The sequence below is a fragment of the Barbatula barbatula genome, assembly GCF_947034865.1.
Source record: "Barbatula barbatula genome assembly, chromosome: 22".
Classification (NCBI taxonomy): domain Eukaryota; kingdom Metazoa; phylum Chordata; class Actinopteri; order Cypriniformes; family Nemacheilidae; genus Barbatula; species Barbatula barbatula.
This window is the reverse complement of record NC_136785.1, coordinates 6,634,274-6,655,972: the sequence shown is the minus strand read 5'-3', so window position 1 is coordinate 6,655,972 and position 21,699 is coordinate 6,634,274. Positions and strand designations below refer to the sequence as shown.

The 21,699-nt window shown below is 37.9% G+C and overlaps 1 protein-coding gene across 1 annotated transcript in view; it reads left to right on the top strand.

Moving 5' to 3' along the window:
• The first annotated feature begins 11,512 nt into the window (after nucleotides 1–11,512).
• Nucleotides 11,513–21,699, top strand: part of LOC306911567 (transmembrane protein 132C) — a 104,854-nt gene continuing 94,667 nt past the window's right edge. Inside the window, exon 1 of the mRNA XM_079487036.1 lies at nucleotides 11,513–12,546. Coding sequence (XP_079343162.1) covers nucleotides 12,495–12,546 — 52 coding nt within the window. The 5' untranslated portion in view covers nucleotides 11,513–12,494. The remainder of the gene's footprint in view (nucleotides 12,547–21,699) is intronic.

Below are 21,699 nucleotides of genomic sequence, written 5' to 3'. Positions count from 1 at the left end.
TGATCCCTACAGTAACAGTTAACAGTCATTGTGCCATTTCATTTAGTTGCTGATGCTGCTGGCAAATAAAACCAACACTTTAAAATCAACAAAGCTCAGTTCAGTCAAACAAGACAAGCATTTATTGTAAGATGTGTGCAAACCCCCATTTTATAAACAGCTATTAAAAAAATGTGTTTATAGCAAGCTTACACATTGAGCAGAAAGAGCTTCAAAATGACCAAATAAATACAAAAAAGTACTATTCCATTCTAAACTGTTGTTCAGTCCTTTTATGTGGCATAACCAGTCCCTTTAAGATTGAAGGAGGACTCTTCCTGGTCAGTCTGAAAGCAGCTAGAAAAAAATGCATGAGCTAGATTTCAAGTGGCAGGGTATGCCCGCAGAGAGTTAACAGGGAATTGACTCAGAAGGAGAGCTCCTAAATGAGAGCATAGACCAAAATATATCAATTTTTTATTATCTTATCAGAGCGAGCAGGATGCGGTTGAAATAATCTGAAGAGAGTCTGAAAAATGGTCCTACGCTCTACTTCAAAAAGTTATTTCAAAAGGGCAACAAAGTAAAACAATTCTGATCGATGCAAAGTGTACACATACAGCACATACACATTGGTTGTATTGCATTGGTATTACAAATTCTTAAACGAATTAACATTAATTTGCTAATAACTATGTCTGTGCATTAATTTGTAATATTGCATAATTTAGTGAAGGATTACAAATGATGTTAAAATAGAATTTACTTTCTGTACAGTAATAATGTCTATATACGATATATTGGTATCTGTAAATTACATTTCCTTGCTTAGTACACTGCATTTCCTTGTGCATCTAAAAATAATTCAGTATGTGCTTGTTTGATGAAAGAGCAGTCAACCATATTTATCTGTCCTGTCATGCTTCACCGCATTAACTGCATAAAAATGTAATGACACTACTTTAACAGTCATGACAGCACCAATGAAATGCATGTTAATGCAAACTACGTTTGGCTGAATTGTGATAACTTATTACAATTATAATATCCATACCATTATTAGAAGTTAAAAGTTTTAACAAAAACAAATTAAATGAAACAGGGAGAAAAATTACAGATTTTTGAACGTTAAGTAAATAAATCAATTCAAAGGTAGAATTCCAGCAAAAATCTCGAAGCATTTTGACACTCATTTAAATTTTGAAAAGTGTCTCAAATGACCGGAATTTAACATAGAAGCGAAATTAATCCGGTAGATCACTCCACAGGAGACATGAATTCTTTGTTCATCTCTGTTCCTTATTTATAAGGGAAGGAGATTGGTAATACTGGACCTCTACTGGGACAGAGGTCTGGGACAGAGCAGGCAGTCCATCTTCTTTTCTAATGATTAGTTTAGCTGAGTGCTGGAATGGGGTCGGACATCACAGTGTGTTTGATTTGTGTCTTCGGCCCTTGGCTGGGAGAGGGCAGGACTGTATGTTTGTTGAAAACCAACTTCAGACGAATGTCCGTGTATGACGGTTAAACCAAGAGCGGAAGAATGATTTGACATCAGCAATTCAAAGTGTAAAATATTCCATCATTTTACTTTTTAATATATAAACAAAATGTCTTAAAGCTATGGTTCACCCAAAATTATGTCACTATTCACTCATCCCCATGTTGTTCTCAACTTGAACATCAGTCACAGTTCACTTTCATTGTACACGAGGGTAAATAAATGATGAAAGAGCTATCAGTTAGAATATTAATATTAGCACTATGACCCCAAACATTTCTTGTAACCAAACACTGACAAAATGAGGGACCCAGTGAAATGGACTGAGGAAATAAACTTTTGGAGTTTTAGAAGGTCATCTCCTCACCTTTGAATCTTTGGACAGGCAAACAAAGAATGGCCAGCCCTAAGGGACATTATGAGTAAACAGCCGCTTTAATGGGCTCTTAATCGGACCAGGCAATCTGGAGAGAGGGGCCCGGGGCTGTGGCAGAACGACAGCGAGCTGGAGGTGACTATATGGCAGTTATTATTAGTGCTATCATTGATCAGAAAGTGACTGTGCTGCAGATGAAGTGGAATGATGGATTTCATGGTTCCAGCCCCTTCTCCACTTTTAGTGCTGGAAAAACCAGCAAAGAAGAGAGAAAGTATGAAGATGGCAGGAACAAGAGACAATAGAGACAATTCTCTTGGGAAAATAGTGGAAAAATGGATTTGCAGGGGCTATAAGCTCTTTGTTTTAACTTTTAATTATTCAAACAGCAAGCTGTATATACATAAGCATGAATTATTTTCGAACTTATGATGGGACTGTTAATTGATCACAGAATTCAATGTGAACACACCAGATCACCATATCGTTTCGAAGTCACATTAATATAAGTGTTCTAAACGCTTAAATGTTAAATAACAACAACACATTTATATAATGTAAAATAAGATGCAATAACAGAACAGGAAAGCGTTGGCTCAACATGGTACTGTAGTGGAATGTTTTTCTCCACATCGAAATATGTTAATGACTGTTACATCCATTTGTGGAACCAAAGGATATATTTTATCACATCTTAACTCACCTTTAATCCTTCCTTTTAAGTGTGCGAGATGAAGAGGTCGTATAAAGACCGAGCCATCCATTTAACATTTATGAGTTGAAACTGTCAATTCACACTGTAGCCACAGGCATGGATTACTTAATATGAACTCAGTAGTCTGATACTGTAGCACTGGATATGTGCCTAACAGGATTTATTACAGGACCATTTAGTTTTAGTGAAATAGAAAGTTTTATCCCAAGTGTAATTACAGACTACACTGGAATCCTTTCCACATTTGCATTATTTGTGCTTTCCATAAATTTAATAAAACATGAACGCAATTTTCTACAAATTGATCAGACCTTATGCTGCCATTCAAGATGCCTGAGGCAAAGCAGTTTCCATCGTTGCTAGATAACAGCCTAGATCCATCCACTAATAATACTTCTCTAAGCAACATTGCTTGGTGGTGACTCAAAAAGATTGTAATGGGAGATCCCCTGGCAAACAACTGGCTCCATTGACGCTAATGACAGAGACGTCAAAGTGAAATTAAAACACTTTAATGGAGCGAGCCAATGTAAAGATGAAGCAATAAATTACTGATATAATTTGCTTGCAATCTAGATTCATAAGGATGCATTATTTGGGTCTCAATGTTGCCATTTAGGAGCAGGGATGTTTCCCGCGATGAATTAGAAACTCAATTACTCACCATGTAATGAAGCAAATTAATCATAAGATACACTAAATCATGCAATGAGTGGACCTCTGCGGACACTTCAACAATATAAACGATTAACTAACAGCTTTCCTGCGGCTCAGTGGTTAGGGCACGGCGCTAGCAACGAAAAGGTTATGAGTTCGATCCCAGGGGATTGCACATACTCAGATACAATATGAAGTACGTGATGTAAGTCGCTTTGGATAAAAGTGTCTGCAAAATGCATGAATGTAAAAGCGATAAGGCCATTATTGGTGCACATGAACATAATGACGGATGTAATCAAAACGTAATATATTCCATGAGAAATAGAACATTAATGCCTGTTATAAGCTGACAAATATACGAAAACAAGTTTTTCTGGTAATTATCAGCTATTTGTTTCCTCTAACGCTCTACTTGTCATTTTAAGGCCTAAAAATCTGAGGAACAGTAACATCGCCATGTTATCCAATACAACATAATGGCACACCAGGGAAATGCTAGCAATCTATTAAACTTGGCTAAATTGTTTTGAAAACCGGCAGGAAGTTGCATTGTGTAATCAGGTGAATTGCATTGCAGCAATAACTCTCAATAAAAGCTGCTGAGGAAATAGAGAAAAAAACACATCTCTGTTACTTGAAGACTTGAAGGATGGTATTTTCGCTGCGAATTTGATTAGCCAGGCATGAGTTTATTACCCTCTGTAAAACATTCAGTCGCCTAATGTGCAATAGGCTTCCTATATGCTTTCCAGCAGTTTTCTCGACTCATTACAAACATGCAAACCCTGCAATTCAACACCCGTCGGGTTCCCCGCAGTTCCCTCAGCTCACAGGGGTTAAGCACTTTCATATTTCACACTGGCAGTGGACAGGACCAATGGGTAAACACTTAATTTACACTGTTCCACCTTTTTAAGATACATAGTTCTAATGAAGTTTTTGTGGGGGTTTTATTGTGATTCTCAACGATGCATTACTAGTCAGAGGAAAAAATATGTCATCCAAGGGGAAGGAATATGTTAGTGTGATTTAATGTTGTAAACTGTAAAATACTATCAAAAGTCAAAGCTGTATTTGATTCATTATTTGAAAATAACAAATTGTTATTTTCTCCATACAATGTCCATACAATGGAAGTAAATGGTGAGCAATGTTGTTTGGTTACCAACATTCTTCAAAATATCAAAAGAAAGTCGGGTTTGAAATAACATGAGGGTGAGTAAATGATGACATATTTTCATTCATCTGTTTAAGTGCTAAAATTGCAAAATCCTTCCAATGCACAGAAACGTTTACTATTTTTTTTAATAATGTATTTATTTTTATTTAGTGCCCATGTTAGCCAGTATTCTTACCCTTAGACACTAAACAGTTCTTGCCCTCCATTGACTACCACACTACGAAATGTATTTATTCTGTTGAACATAGTCAAGTCAAGTCAAGTCAGCTTTATTTATATAGCGCTTTTTACAATTTTCATTGTTACAAAGCAGCTGTACAAGAAAAAATGACTATAAGTAAAACATAAAAGGTTATGGAATTCAAAACACAGGTCAAATATCAGACAAACAATAAAGTACTATATGCAGAGTTAATTAAATAAGACTATCAAATTCTAGCAGCCCCCCCGGCCAGGCAAAACAGTGCAAAACAGTATGCAAACGGTGGCGAGGAACCCAAAACTCCATTGGAGGAGAAAAAAAACCTCGGAGGGAAACCAGGCCTAACCAGGGGATTCCAGTTCCCCTCTGGCAAAAACTGCAGCCTCTGCACAAGCTCAACAGTGCTTGCACAACAAGGCGAAAATAAAAAAAATTAGATTTAAAATTATCATTAATAATCTAATAGTGGCTGTAGTTTTGTAGGGAGGTCACTTCCTTCGTCCAGCATTTGTCAGGTCTAGGAATGGATTGCGCCCTGCCCGCTCCGCTCTTGTAACCTTGGAACAATGAGACAAGACTGGCTGAGAGTAGAGTACTGTTCTGCACTCTTTGATGCAACAAATGCATCAGTTGTTATTGGAAGTGTCCCTGGTTCCGGTTGATCTAACTAGTGCAGCCTAGATCTTTGAAATACATATATTATGATAATCTAGTGAATGCAAGATTAAAAAGATGCGTCTTTAGTCTAGATTTAAACTGACAGAGTGTGTCCGCCTCCCGGACATTGCAGGGAAGACTGTTCCAAAGTTTAGGCGCTAGATAGGAAAAGGATCTGCCGCCTGCACTTGATTTTGAAATTCTAGGTATTACCAACTGACCTGACGCCTGAGATCGTAGTGCACGTGATGGACTATAATACGTAAGAAGTTCTCTCAAGTAGTGAGGAGCTAAACCATGCAAGGCTTTATAGGTAATAAGCAAGATTTTAAAATTTATGCGATGCTTTATAGGTAACCAGTGCAAGGTTGACAGAACCGGGCTAATATGCTCATACTTTTTTGTACGTGTAAGAACTCGAGCTGCCGCATTTTGGACCAGTTGGAGTTTTTGTAATAGGCCTGCAGGGCAACCACCTAATAGTGCATTACAGTAATCTAGTCTTGATGTCATAAAGGCATGTATAAGCTTCTCCGCATCTGATGATGACAGCATATGACGTAATTTAGATATATTTTTAAGATGGAAAAACGCAATCTTACAGGTTTTGGCGACCTGGTTCTCAAATGACAGAGTACTATCGAATATAAAGCCAAGATTCTTAGCTGAAGATGAGGGTTTTATGGAACATCCATCAATAGTTAAGCAGTATTCTTGGTTGTTACGTAGGGCGGTTTTCGGTCCGATAAGTAACACTTCAGTTTTGTCCGAGTTCAGTAATAAAAAATTGCTACTCATCCACTTTTTTATATCGACAATGCATTCCACTATTCGATGGAATTGCTGTGTTTCGTGAGGCTTCGAGGAAATATAAAGTTGCGTATCATCAGCATAGCAGTGAAAGCTTATTCCGTGTCGCTTTATTATATCTCCTAGGGGTAACATGTATAATGCGAAGAGCATAGGCCCTAGTACTGAGCCCTGTGGTACACCGTACTGGACTTGCGATTTGCGTGATACCTCATTGTTTATTTTTACATATTGGAAACGGTCGCATAAATAAGATCTAAGCCATTTCAAAGCTATTTCCTTAATACCGACATCATTTTCAAGTCTATGTAGGAGCATGCTGTGGTCAATGGTGTCGAATGCAGCACTAAGATCTAGCAGCACCAATAAGGAGATACAACCTCGGTCGGACGCCATAAACAGATCATTTGTAACTCTAATCAGAGCAGTCTCTGTACTGTAATGTGCTCTAAATCCAGACTGGAAATCTTCATTAATCTCATTCCTTTGGAGGAAGGAACATATTTGAGTTGAGACTACTTTTTCCAGAACTTTAGATAAGAAAGGTAGATTCGAAATAGGTCTATAGTTGACTAGTTCTCCAGGGTCCAGATGGGGTTTTTTGACAAGGGGCCTTATAACAGCCACCTTATATGCTTTAGGCACATGTCCTAATGTCAGAGATGAGTTAATAATGCTAAGTAGAGGATCTATAATTTCTGGGAGCATCTCTTTCAGAAGATTTGTAGGTATAGGGTCTAGCATGCATGTAGTCGATTTAGATGATCTAATGATTTTCGATAGTTCATCGTGATCTATAGTAGAAAATAAACGTAATTTCTCCTTAGGGGTGCTGTAGTAAGTCGTTTGTTCAGCGGGTTTCGCGTCTGGTTGCATAATTATAATTTTCTCTCGAATATCTTGGATTTTATTTGTGAAATAGTTCATAAAATCATTACTGCTATGCTGGTATACAGCATCAGAAGTCGCTGACGATTTATTTTTGGTTAATTTAGCCACTGTATCAAATAAAAACCTAGGGTTATGCTGGTTTTCTTCTATTAGTGATGAAATGTAGGCGGATCGAGACGTTTTTAGGGCTTTCCTGTATTTTTTTGTACTATCCTTCCAGGCAGTACGAAATACCTCTAATTTAGTCTTTTTAAAGTTGCGCTCCATTTTTCGTGCCGCTTTCTTTAGAGCCTGAGTGTGTTCATTTTTCCACGGTGTCGGTCTGTCATTTTTAATCTTCTTTAAGCGCAAGGGAGCAACTATGTCTAGCGTTTCCGAGAAGGTGGCATTAATATTTTCAATAGTAAAGTCAAGATCTTCAACGTTATTACTCATGCTAGAGATTTGAGACAATTCAGACAAATTATCAAGAAACGCACCTTTTGTAGTCGAAGTTATTGTTCTACAATATTTGTAACTTGGAGTTTGATTTGCCACCATTGGGTATTGAAGCAAGCATGATACCAGATAATGATCTGAGATGTCTTCGCTCTGCTGAAGGATTTTAACATCGACCACGTTTATACCGTAAGACAAAATTAAATCTAAAGTATGATTACGAAGGTGAGTAGGTCCTGACACATGTTGACTAACGCCCATGGAGTTAAGAGTGTCTTTAAAAGCCATTCCTAAAGCATCGTTATCATTATCTACATGAATGTTAAAGTCACCAGCAACAAGGACATAGAAGAGGATATTTTGAAGAATGTAGAAAAGCAGACGGTTTTGGGGCACCTTTGACTACCATTGTAATTGTTATATGGTAGTCAATGGTGGCCAAGAACTGTTTGGTTACAGGCATTTTTCCAAATATCTTTCTCTGTGTTCATCAGAACAAAGAAATGTATGCACATATTTGGAACATCTCAAGGGAGAGTAAATTATGACATTTTGGGGTGTTAAATCAAACTGGCTTAATAAAATTATAATGAACTGATGAGGTTGAAATAGGTTCAAACTGATTTCAAGAAATGCAACTAGATTTAAAGTTTTAAGTTGACAAAGGTGAAATTTTTACAATGAATATGCTTTCCAGATGCGTTGTCTACCCTTCCATATCTCAGATTAGGTTAGAAAGCAGACACTGTAGATGTGGACCTGGAAAACATAAGACACAAAGCAATCTATTTGTGTCCATCTTGGTTACTTTTGAGAAGGACTGTTTATTTCGTGGCGAATAGCTTTTGTGGCATAGTGCTTGTAGTTCACGTAGGTGAGTGGTAATCCTTTACTTTTTAAAACAGCAATAAAAATAATGCCTTGTGCTCACTATGCAGGTTAGAGACAGCAAGACCACATCCATTCTGTCAGTCAAGAGCAATAAAAGCTTCCCTTTCTATTATCATTTATGCAATGGGTTGACTGAAACAATAAGTATACTTAGTGTGCTAAGGATTCGATAATTTTTTAGGTGTGGTAAGACTAAACTGACAAAATGTAACAAATCAAAGGTAAAAATCAAAGCCATATACGAAGGAAACTGAAATCAGAAGCTTGAGAAACATTCCTGTGTTTGTTTTTACATCTGTATGTTTGATGTTTATAATCTTCAATGTTTTACCAGCGTTACAACAGACACTGGATGTCCGCATTGTAGCCCAATAAACAGAGAACATAAATTCCTCTGAACTGTTAATTATTATGGTACGTGTCTTGTAATTTGGGTCTTAAATGATTCCCAGAGGCACCACTTTAATTGGCTTGTACAACTTCTGAGACAAAATGAGGGTCTTTAGGCAGTCATGTGTGTATTAAACCTTGAAAAAACGACTACGTTAATTAGCTTCTGTCATCAAGGTTATCTATTTTTACATGACACTAATAAAATAAACAGATTATGGTAGCCAACACGGTGATCTCAATTAATTCTTCAGGCTTCATTCCATCAAAATTAACTGACGCCTGTGGGAAATTTGACTGATGGGCTGTAGCCTTTAAAAATGATGGCTAACGAGTGACAAGAAACAAGTGTTATAATTATGATATCATAATGACTCAGATGGTTATTTCAATCACATTGAAGGTGGATAGAGTCACAGCGAACAGTGTTGGTAACACTGCCTAAATGATGTTAGCATGTGTTTAAGGAAACAATTATTTGAACTCTTGCAATAGCATGCAAAATGATTAAAAGACAATAAAAAATGTCTAATGTTGGGTTAGTTTCAAATATGACTATTTTCTGGGTTCATTTAACCAAACTGCTGGGTTTGTCCCTTTTTGACACAACAATGGGTAAAAGGTGGCACAGCATTTTGTATTATACTATAACAATACACCAATAATAATGTTTAGCTTTAAGTCTTGAGCGCTCTTAAAATGTTCTTTTTTTTCATTGCATACAGTAAAGCATTATAGTAATGTAACCTTAGTGTCCAAGTAACAATGTAATTCTGACCATTTATATCCTTCTGAAAAAAATATCAGATCGAATATACATTTATATTTTGCATGCAGTGTGGGCAGGACCCGATTTTATCTATTGGGAACCGAGATAGGGCATTTTATCTGGAGTCAGACCTGAATGTGAGTTTGCAGCATATTTATTAAAACCGGGACACTAAGGACAAGTTTTCCTTTAGGAGCATCTTAATGCATCGCAATGGCTTCATTTCAAATGACTAAGAATTATGTAAATGATTATTCACTATATGTCCCAATCCCAAAACCTTTACAGCATTAACTTTATCCATCATTAAATTACTATAGTAGCTTATAGCAAGATTTAAAACATTTGGCTCAGTTGGATTTCATGGCTGTAGCTTCACCCAGCAGCTAATCCCATCAAACTCATACACTGTCACTGCATGAAGTTGTGTACAGTTTTAATCACAGTGGAAAAGATACACACAATTTTCTCTCCGAATAATAAGCTACAGCAGGCACCACGGACTAAATCAACCATGTCATCTAGTTTCCCTAATACGTGTATGAGTCAGATAGCCGCTCTCCTCAGCAGGGCCCAGACCATTAATGAGAAAGACATTGTCAGGGGCTGCTAGGAAAGAGCAGGCCAGTTGAAACATCTCCCGAGGAGAAAGGTCTCGCCCAGAAACTGATAAATGTTAATCACCTGACATTAGCGGTAAGAAACAGGTCACAGCAATCAACCTGGCGAATGTGCTGAAATGACGGCCGAGATATGGCACTGAGCGCCAAAGGAGACAGGCTAACAAAGCGTCTGATTGTAAATGGGGTCAATAGTAACTTAATTTCTCAGCAAATGTACTCCATAAAAATGTCCTGTTAGTGTTAGCGGTATGCCATACCGTCTTATTTAATGATAATTTGCTTTTGTTTACTACAGGTTGCAAAAGCCTTTTTGGGAGCATGATGGGACAACTCTCATCACCCTTTTTAGAATTTGGCTTTGCAGTTAATGTGTTTGCTAATTGGATGCTGGGGCATTTAGATCTAAATGTCTCTTTCTTCCCTCTGTGAACTGACCGTTGTTGCAGTAATCTCTCTCTCTCTCTCTCTCTCTCTCTCTCTCTGTATATATATATATATATATATATATATATATATGGTATATATTTAATGCAATGTGTATTATATGTTATACATTATAAATCTACATCCACAACTAATCTGCTTATATGCAAATTGTTGACGCCCTTTAACAGTGCCAACGAATGGCGAACCTTTGTTGAGCCAACGTGATGCACCTGAACATGCGCATCAGGTAAGCTAAGTTTGTCAGTATAGGGTGTGCTACGAACTTTTTTATTTGCTGTAGGACACTGCTTAGGGAAACTATGAAAAAACTATTTTATCAATTCTATGGAGCTTTCTTTATAGGCCCATTTAATGTAATGTAGCAAACATGTTGTAAACACTTATCTTGATAAGACGCGGTGATATTCGCGTACCTTACATGTGTAAAAACGTGATATTCGCGATCTGGACATCTTTAGCACTTTTTCAATTAAAGGACAGGACAGGTTGAGTAATCTTGCAGTAAGCTGTGGTTAAATTCGGTGGCTTGTGTGGAAAACGCCGTCAACGGTATGAAAAACATAACGGGTTTCACCACTAGAGGGCAATGTCGACACTTGGCGCAAACAACAGTACACACGTCACTAATGTTGTTTAATAGTAATAAAGCCACAATAAAACACTTAAACGGGGTGGTATGATTTATATAATATATTTCTAAAGTGGGCTATCATTCATCCTGAGCTTAGGCGAATCGAACCAAGTCGTGTACGTATTTAAATTCTGCTGGCCAAAAAACAACTATTTGAACGCATGCTTTCTGGTGTGCATGATTTCTGGCGTGCTTGCATGTTTATTAATACTTTTGCAATGCATGCATGTCAATAAAAGTACATCGCAGGCAAACTAACCATATACACTGACCACTGTAGTAGCTACTATTGTTACAAGCCCAGTGCTGTGATCCTCTTGACGTGACGCCTCCTAGTTCAGCAGCATTTGCCAGAGGGAGAGAGAGAGAGCGCGCACCAGTATCATGACTCACTATGTCTGTCGCTGCGGAACCCATAGACTATAGGAAAGCATGAGGAATATTCACTGTGGACTTCATGAATGAGAGAAGGAAGCATTTGCACGGAACAAATGATTCGCATGCGCCAAATGACTTTCTCTGCAAGTTTACAGCTTGTTCTTAAACCTCAAAACGGCGACGGGGATAGACTACACGCGGAATGCTGGACTTGATTTCTTAAACTGTGCTAACTGGAAGTCAGGCGTATATTGCCTATAGCCTTTTATCGTCTTGTTTTTGTGATTACTCGTTTTTTATAAATGGTCCGCATTGTTCCTGAACTGCAGATGTTCTCTTAAGAAAGTCGTTTTTTGTGCAGCAAGAGTCTCGCGCATCCTGGATTTATAACGGGTTGTAAATCATAATGAAGCGTTTTATTTGGACCCGTTGCTTATTTTGGGACGTCAGACGCGTTTTTCAACTTTGCTCGATTCTTCATATCGCTCTTTGAACTGGGGCTTATTTAAAGGGATCAACGCCCACCAGACACATTTCACAACAGACACTTGTGGCTTTGCACTTATTTCACTATAAATAGGCGATGCTTTAAAGGATCGTATACAGCGCAACTGTTCCATGAGCGACTTTTATGGCCTTGGCGTTCTTTTCGTTTCCTCCACCCCCCTTTTCATTTTCAGACATTTGTAAATCAATGAAACGGATCATGGCAGGCGAGATGATGCCATTTTTATGTAATTGCACGGCAGGAGAGACTCATTTCGCAATGTTCTGAGGGGAAATCGTCCCTAACTTGGCACTGTAAAAATAATCGATACTCGTTTTTTTCTTTACGAAGAGATGAAAGCCACCCGTGTCATCTCTTAGATGATTTGTTGATGGGAGTTGCAATCGCTGGATCCCGTTGAGCTGTTCCGTTGTCTTCTCCATCCCCGACCAACTTCAGAGAAGTGAAGATGATGCGCTTCTTCAGCCCAGTTGGGCTTCTGTTCTTTATTCTTTGCAGTGGTGAGTTTGACAGGTGCCTGTACGCACTTGAATTCTTTGTTTCATGTTTAAGTGTTGGTTATTGTGCTTTCCCCTTGTTTCCGTGTTTAGGGTACAGATGAATGTTGGAATATATGGCCCAGTCTAGATTCATGCAATGCGTTCAATCTATATTTTGCGTTCCCTGGGGTTCGAACCCATGACCTTTGCGCAGTGCATGGATCTACCAATTGATCCACAGCCACATACGTTTAATTATAGTGAGGTGGCACAGTATGCGTGTGTGGTTACAAAATTTCTAGATGTGTTATTGAAATGTTCATATCACTATGTAGTTCACTTGTCGGAAAGCCATTTAAGGTGTCGTGTAAATGACCATATAAGTTAGGGATGCACGATAAATGGTCGTTTTTAATGTTATCGGTATTGGCCGATAACAAAATTTAGGCCATATATTATAGCTGATAAATCTTAAATCATTTCCTCTGGTTAAACTTCTTCAGCTGCACGCTGCTCACAGTTAAAATACTGTACAGTGCTGTCTTTCTGTTGTGATCATTCACTTAGTGCTATTAGCAAAACATTGTTGATGTTGGTATGTAAATACAGTATTTACGAATGTGTAAATTATAAGAACAAAAGCCTATTGTTTGAATCAGACTGCTGTTTGAATGCTTTTTGTTTTGAGACCTGTTAGACTTTTGGCTATTAACAAAAATGTTCTGTGTTGCTTGGGAAGAACATCTATAATTTGTATCTAATAATGTTCTAGATACTTTATATCGGTTATTGGCTTCCAATGTTAAAGAATCACCGGTTATCGTTATCGGCCAAAATTTACATAACGGTGCATCCCTAATATTAGTTGCTAAACATAGACCGAATGCTGCGTTTTAAAACTATAAGATCTCTGAAATCTATTTCTTAAAATGTTTGTTTATTGCTATGTTGCATGGAACCAAAATTCACACATTGAATCCTCCATAGAGTGCTTCATCATTTTGTGCACGTCCACACATTTTTAGTAAGCATTTACAATAATAATGTATCTTACTTGTGTGAGTCAAAGTAAATTTGCAGCATAAAGAGATTCTCAGGGAGCCCTTTAGAGTCTCTTAAGTATTTTAGCGAGGTCTGTCACATGTAGACCGGTTTGCTCAAATAAATGATTCCCACTGAAATGAGTTCCCCAAGGATCCTTTTATTAGTTACAGTCATCAAAGAGATTTAGGCCAAATGGCCAGGCAAATGTCATATCATTTCAATTTATTTTAGATGGAGACAGGAAGCATGGATTTCCTTGTTCATCATCATTTCCCTATTTCAAATATAAACCAGTGATTAATTTTTCTTTTGGCGTAAGTCACTCTTGCTCTATTAACTATGCATTTTATGTGCCATAAACACTCAGTGGTCTGATTTGATTTGTCTTCCACAACAAACATGGCTAAAATCAACACAGCATTAACATCACTCAAATGAGCAGTGGTGTGCTTCGGGTTGGATGATCAGTTTCAAGGAAGTCTTGTTAGAAGTATGTTTTCTGACAAAACATGCTGCTGAAAGAACGAGGGGGTTCATGTCATTCATTTAGCCAATAGCATTTTGTGCTTTCATGAAAAACCTTATGAGGATCATAATATAAAGACAGAGGCTGAAGTGCATTATAGGGATTGGTCCGGTTAAGATCAATGCATGCACACCATTAAGCTCTGCATCCTCTCTTGCTGTGACTAAGCAACAATTAGATATAAACAGTCGTTTAAATAAAAAATAAACACATACCACAATTTATTGTATTAAGTGGCTGGGAACCTTGCAGAGGCACCTGTTGTGGTGCTTGCGGAAAGGCAATGAGACGATGAAATAATAGTGGGTCCCCTGTGAGCCCAAGCTGAAGTGCCAGCGTCATTACCACGCACACTCGCACAAACAACAGGACTATTAAGAGTGATTACAAGAGCTGTCTTTCTCTCACTGATCTTTCGCTATGGAGAGCGCGAGAGAGGGAATATGATCACCTCCCTCATGATTCAGGGCTTCTGCCAGAACCCGTATGTCCCTTCCTGCTCGTCATCAATAAAAATCTAATAAAAATAAATGCGGGGACAGTGTTTTGTTGAACACCGTCCAAATAAATAAGTGTCAATCTGACCGTCTCAACATGGTAATTGACACCTTAGAAATAAGAGTGACCATTATTATCATTGTCATGTTGATATATTGTTAGAGAAATATCTTGACACCAGTGTTGGGTTTAACTCAGGTTATTTGTTTCTGTGTGTGTGTGTGTGTGTGTGTGTGTGTGTGTGTGTGTGCAATAGTGGAATTGACATCAAAATTTAAAGTCTAACTTTAACATCTGTGCTTTGATGTATAATTCTCACATTTGTAATACTTTGGTCAGTTAATAATATTACTTTATGCAGTTTTATATTATTTATTTGAATGAATTAAGAGCCCTTTCATGTCTGTCCTTAAATCACTTAAAGGTCTTTTAATTGTTTACTTTTATGTAAAGCATAGCCTTACAAGGTAAAAATTAATACATGAAAACAAAAAGGTCTGAATGTGCTTTACTTGAAGAAAATTGAAAGCTTTGTTTCATGTGTTGTACTTGTAAAACGGTGTTAATGCAACTTGTCTCTAATAGCTTAAATTGTTGCGCTTGTCATTTCATCACATGGCTAATCGCTGGCCCACACTCCAGTACAGTAGGTGGCGGATATGCACCTCAAACATAAATTGCCAGCCACCCTCCATTGAAAAGGAGCAGAAGAAGAATTACGTCACGTGATCACGTCATAATGGCATAAGACGACCGATCACATTCATACTACACCCATTCAGGCAAAACAGTACGTACCCATTTAGCCCTCATTAAGTAGGTACTTACTGAAATTGAGTACCTTTTCATTGAATATGCGATTTCGGATTCAGACAAAATACTTTCCAGTAGAGTACTTATGGATATCTATGGAGATAACATTACTGCAAAGAAATGTTGGAAAGAAAGATCATCTAAAAATCACCCCAGATGAGGTTGTTTTGATTCGGATAAGTTTGCGAGCAAAATCCGTGTAAAACCAAAATAGTTTTTGAAGTTGAAAAAGAGAAAACGGCTGCTTTTATATTTTTTCTTTTTTACGCGCCTATAGCCTGCCCACATAGGGCTTTCTACTGTGTAGCCGACATACACACCTTGCATCAGTTGGGTATATTGCAGGGTTTTGTGATTCTCATAGCTTGGTCGCCCAGTACGTTAAAAAAAATACAGATACATAATTAAATCATTTATATTTTTAAACGCGAATAAACAAGGAATAATAATGTATTGACTTTGCTATACATAAACGCTCAAATTAGAACTATTAGTAGATGACTGTCTGATAACCGGAGCACAACAGAAATATTATAACACAAGAGGTTTTATAATTGATACGTGAAAAGGATGCACTGCCTTGGCGGCTCCAGCTACTGCAACGAAAAATGTTAAACAGTGAAAAAAATACTCTCAACAGGTGTTGTTCTGGCTTTTGTGGAAACTATTAATTCGGTATTAACACCTATTGTATTACGGCTTTGACATATTGCTTTATTGCTCTCTGAAGTCGTTTTGGATAAAAGCCTCTGCTAGATGACTCAATGGAAATATAGGCCTAAATGTAGGCTACTAGCCTTGCCACATGGTTTGTATAAATTGTAATATATAATCTATTGTACGCTTGAAATATCTACGGCACGAGTTGCATAGGTTTATTTTTGTAATATATAATCTATTGTATACGCTTGAAATATCTACGGTACAAGTCGCATAGGTTTATTTTATGACAGATTTTCAGCACAATACAAGCCCATAGATTTCCACAGAATTCCGTCATTAATACACACTAAAATCATGGGGACGAAGCCCTTTAACGTTGCTTTATTGTAGCCTTTGTAACACTGTGATAAACTGTATATTTTTGTATATGCTCCTTTAACTAATCAAGGTTGATGTAGGATATAGAAAGTAATAAGTAATGAAATACTTTTGGGAGAGAGTATTTTGTACAGTAATCTAATTACACTATTTAATATGTAATTAGTAACTAGTAATTCATTACTTTTTCATAGTAACTTGCCCAACACTTCTAGACACCCTCTTATTCTGTTCTTGTCTTCTTGAGTTAAAAAAAAGATGTTGGCTGGTTTGAAAGACTTTTAATGACTCATAGGTGTACTTCAACAAGATATCTCCACTGTCCATTTAAAAACCTCAGATGTCCAAATTTGCTGTTTCTCAGAAAATAGATTTTTTTTAATGATTATATACTGTGTTGTCAAACTTTAACAGCAACTTTTTAATACTTTTTATTGGTTGGGTATTTGCCTAACCCAGTCGCAAACATAAGATTGACCAAGTATATAAAATCACAAAAAAGGAGATAGGAGGCTATGTTTTTTGGCCGGATTCTTGTTTGCATTGCGTGTGCCCTTGACTGAGCAGGCCATCCCACAATGCACTGCAACAAGCTCATTAGGGAAAATGTATTGTAAAAGCGCCATTGTAAACACTCCAAAGATAAAAAACACACTCCTTGATAGTAATCTGTTTCTTTTTTATTTGGCCTGTAGGATTTCCCGTAGCAGTAGAAAAGACATTACCATTTTAATCTCTGGAGATAAAACAGGAGAAATGTGTGTTTCTTCAGAGCACAATTAAGCGCTTGCATCATATTACATCAGAGTTTAGCCATGGTCCACCATTGCAATTTGTGCACGTTGACTTAGAAGAACATTTGTTGCAAACCTGCACAAAATATTAGTATTCCCCCTCGCAGACTCTCATGTGAACCGAAAAGCGACGCCTTGCATCTGGCAGTGTAAAACAGCAGAGAGATGCATACATTATCATGAAAGCCTGAGCAGACTCCCACCAGCTTGCTGTAACCAGTGGGAGCATCGTGCGCATCTCCCTCGGATAAGGGCTGAGAGTGATGGGCTCATGCGCTGAGCATACACCACTGCTAATACTAGAAAACATCAGAGCCAGAGAGACGGGTGCAGCTCAGTAGGTGTTCTGGACACATTAGCTAACAGAGCATTAGTCAAACAACTTACCACCCATCTCTCACTCTCCAAACTTGGCCGGGAGACGTGTCGAAGTGGGATCACATAACACCTCTTTCTACCCTTGACAGTTTTATTCTCTGCCTGTTTTCTAGCGGTTGTCGCTTATTTTTTTCAAGTTTCTTGCAGCATTTGCCGCGAGGGTCCTGGCGGTCATTGTGCTGGGGATGGAATGACAAACAGCTATCTGTGCATCATCAGTCTCAATGCAAAATCAAAAAAATCTAGCGTCCCGCTAGACCTGTGATTTCCAAAAAAAGAATGCCTGGGAGTACCTAAACAGGTGGTTTCGGATTGTTTGATTTTGACTAATCTATGAGCAGAAGAAGGCTTACTGAATTATCTCATTATTTATTGAAGTGTATGTATTTATTTTTGTGTCAATAACAGAACAGGTGAGTTTTCTATCCACAGTATCTATTGTGCCTTTTTGGAATTGATGAATGAATTTGATAATATTAAGAGAAAGGCTAATATCCAGAATAATGGGGTACTTAAAAATTTGGTTCGGACATCACAGATACCGACAGTTTCATTGTTTAGTTACAAGTATACTTATTCTGTTTGCTATTTTTACATTGTGAAAATGTAATTTTACAATGGATGTATGTGATGTCCAGACTAGCCAAAAGATTTACATTTACTTGCATAGACAAGTACCCACAAGATATCATTTGTAATATTAAAATTAGTAATAGGGTCATCTTTTATCTTTTTGTAATTACCCATATCTTAAATTGTCTATAGATGGTGAAGGAGTATGTAGTTCTCTTTTGTGAATTAGACAAAGATCTTTTTAAAGGCTGCTCTCATTCTCAGTGAGAGGCTAATCAAAACATCCACCAAATCAGATGATGTATTTCAAAAGAACATCCACCTTTTACTGTTCTGTAGCAATTACATGTCTAGCCATATGTCAAAAATATTCAATAGTGCAAAAGTGTGAACGATTCAAACCATCGAAGATGTTTTCAGGGTTCTATAGCCATCTACCAATTTTCAGCAACGGTTTCTTTAGGAAATAAATTGTACCTAAAGCTTCTCCATTTTCATCTGTAGAATTGTGATTTTGCCTTAAAAACATACAGCTATGTTTTGGAAGCCATTCACTCCAATAATGGATTATTTTGCAAAAGTGAATTCAGGAAAAAAATGTTTAGACCCATTTAGAGACATCAGTTGCCGTAGGTGGTTATAATTTTGCAATCCATTACACATGGTAATGGCAACAGGAGCACTTTGTATATTTTTTAATGCATATTGAGCCCTTTTAATATTTATAAGACTTCTACGTCAGTTCAAATTTAATAAATTGCGCAAGTTACAGATCTATTTGATTTGGATAATTTTTGCATTCCGATTTTAATTTTTAAAGGTCACTCTTATGCAACATCTTTAGAGTATATGACACTGACACAGTTCCTATATCTCAATTATAAATTAATTTTTGCCAGATTGTACTACCATGACCAAACATGTATATATTTTTTGCGCTTGTTATAATTTAATTATATAATTAGATGTGCTGTAATTATTGCCACCATATGGAAAATTTGCTCTTTTGAGTTTTATTTAATGTCAAAGTGTATGTGTGCATGCCCATAACAGCTTTTGCATTTTAAAACCCTCATTTGTTTTATTAGTGCAGCTCAGACTCCAAATTTATGTTTTAGCACTAGTCCAGGAATTATGTTTACACCATTATCCCCCCCCGCTGTTTCAGTAAAGTTAAAGGCAGAGTAGATGATTTGGAAAATGCTAACGTTTGCTTGCTAGCAGTGCAATATACGGCCCCTCCCTCTCGCGAATCCCCATCCAAAGCCACGCCTCCTCCAAAACTTATGAGCGCACGCACAGACCAGAAGCTGTTGGATCGGTTCCAATGAAGTCACGTCACATTCACCGGTGAGAAAACATTATAGTGTGAATTACATCTCCAGGTACCTGCTCTCTGTACGCCATTGTCCCGCTGCCTGCACATCGCACATGAGTGGTTGATGACGTGTGATGTCTGCATGAACAGGGTGCGCAGTGGGATGCAAAATTGGCTGACTGACAATGTGCACGATATATCATTGCCCTCGGTCTGAGGGCAGTAATTGGGCCAACATTTTGGACCCTATGCCTTTCACAGACGATATATAATTATAAAAATACAGTTGTTTCGCTTTACTTATTGCTATCAGGATGTTAAGAGACTTCCAACCAGCATGACAAAACGTTTCAGGACATGATTGCCCACACTGCCTTTAACGCTTGTGCCAGCAAGGGGAAACTTGCTGATCTCTGCTTTATTTACACTATCCTTTGGCCTGGTAAGGTCGGCGTTCTTAGATAAGATCACTAAACCTGCTTCCCCCATTCTCTGCTCCTTCCTTTGACCCTCCTCTTTGCCCTTCACCTCTTTCCCAAATTGAATTAACAGCGGTAAGCATGGTTCAGCTGGGTTCAGGCTGCCAAAATCTAAATGAATGTGAATTGCTTCTCTACCTCTCTTCACCTTTTCTTATATTGCAGCCCACAGATAAGGCAACACCCTCCATGCTCATCTCACATGGCACCAACTAGGCAATTATCTTTCCCAGCTGCTCCCTACTGGTTTCCCCATGGCTGGTGTACCATGGTTCCTATTTCGTCAGCAACCGTCACACTCCCACTAGATCGAAACATTAAGGAGATATTACCCGGGTATTTGTTCAAGTGTTGGGGAAGCTGGTTTAAAACTACTGTAGGGAACCTATAGCCAACCTGTTCTTTTGGAGTATTTCAAATAGTTCAAATATAAATGCTGTTCTCATAAAAACCTTAAATTTTTTTAGCACAATGTGACATAACACAGCAAACAAAACCCATAGCTGCAGAGATACAAACCCAATCTTTGAGTAAAATTTACATAGAAAATGTCCACATTTAACCTAAACATCGACTCATGTTGAAACATCCCAGTGCTTAGTTTCATTCCTTTTTGACCCAACCATACATTGAAAATAACCCTGCATTTTTAGCGTATAGCTTGGTTAAAGTAGCTTATAAAGTTTGTAGTTTCACTTTCAGTTAGTAAGTCCAAAACACTGCTTCATTTAACGTTTCCCCTGTGCTTGCAATGATACAAAGGTTTCAACTCCTGTGAACCTTCAGACGTTTGATCCATCAAACTTTTTACCCTCCCTGTTTATCTGATTCATGGACCCTCTGAAAATTGGCATTTCCGCTGTGAGCCGTTTCTGTATTCGGCTCGTCTCATTAAACCGACAAAAGTACAAGAGAACCATCAGAAGCATCACTAAGCATCGGGCTGGTGCGGCCACCGGTCTGCTTTAAAGTGTAAAGATAAATCAAATTGTAAAAGGCCCACATGGGGGACTCGAGACCAGGCCGAAGCCTGCAGATTAAAATTAAGCTGTGAAATCACTTTTGTTTCGCCGTGGGCTGAGGTGGGTTTTGGCTTCATGCGGTACATTTGCTGTATAGGTAATTGGGCTCATGCCACAACTGTATGTAATCTCCATAAACGTGGAGAACGTAGGTCTGTTTGGTGCCGTGTCGGATGTGGAGAACCTTGTCTCGCGAGATTGGCTCTTGTCCTTGATTGTGTGGTTTGAAGTGGCTTTTGGCTTAATTGCTATACAGTTAGTCTGTTTTTGTCTTATAGTGAAGTTGAACACTCATAAGTGTGAAACTGCAATGTTATTCCACTGCTCAGGCTTCTTTTTGAGATTTATTTCACTGATTTGCACTGGCTTTCAGCTTGTTGAGAATTACAATTGAAAGAATGATGAGATATACACTGTTTAAGGGCGTCAAAACAGTTTTGCTAGTTTTAAAAAATCAACTCTTTTTAGGATCGGAAGAGCATTCAACACTCCACGGCTGAATTCAATCTTGCAATGATCTTATCATTACTTTTGCAAGCGAGAAAGACTCACTAAATTCTGTTTGTAATAAATGGAAAGCTAAAGCCTCCAGGGTTTGTCTTTCGACGGGTACTATTTTTGCAGGTGATTGCATCAAATTGCAAAAGTATTGTATATAGGCACACCTAAGATTAATTTCCTTCCTTTC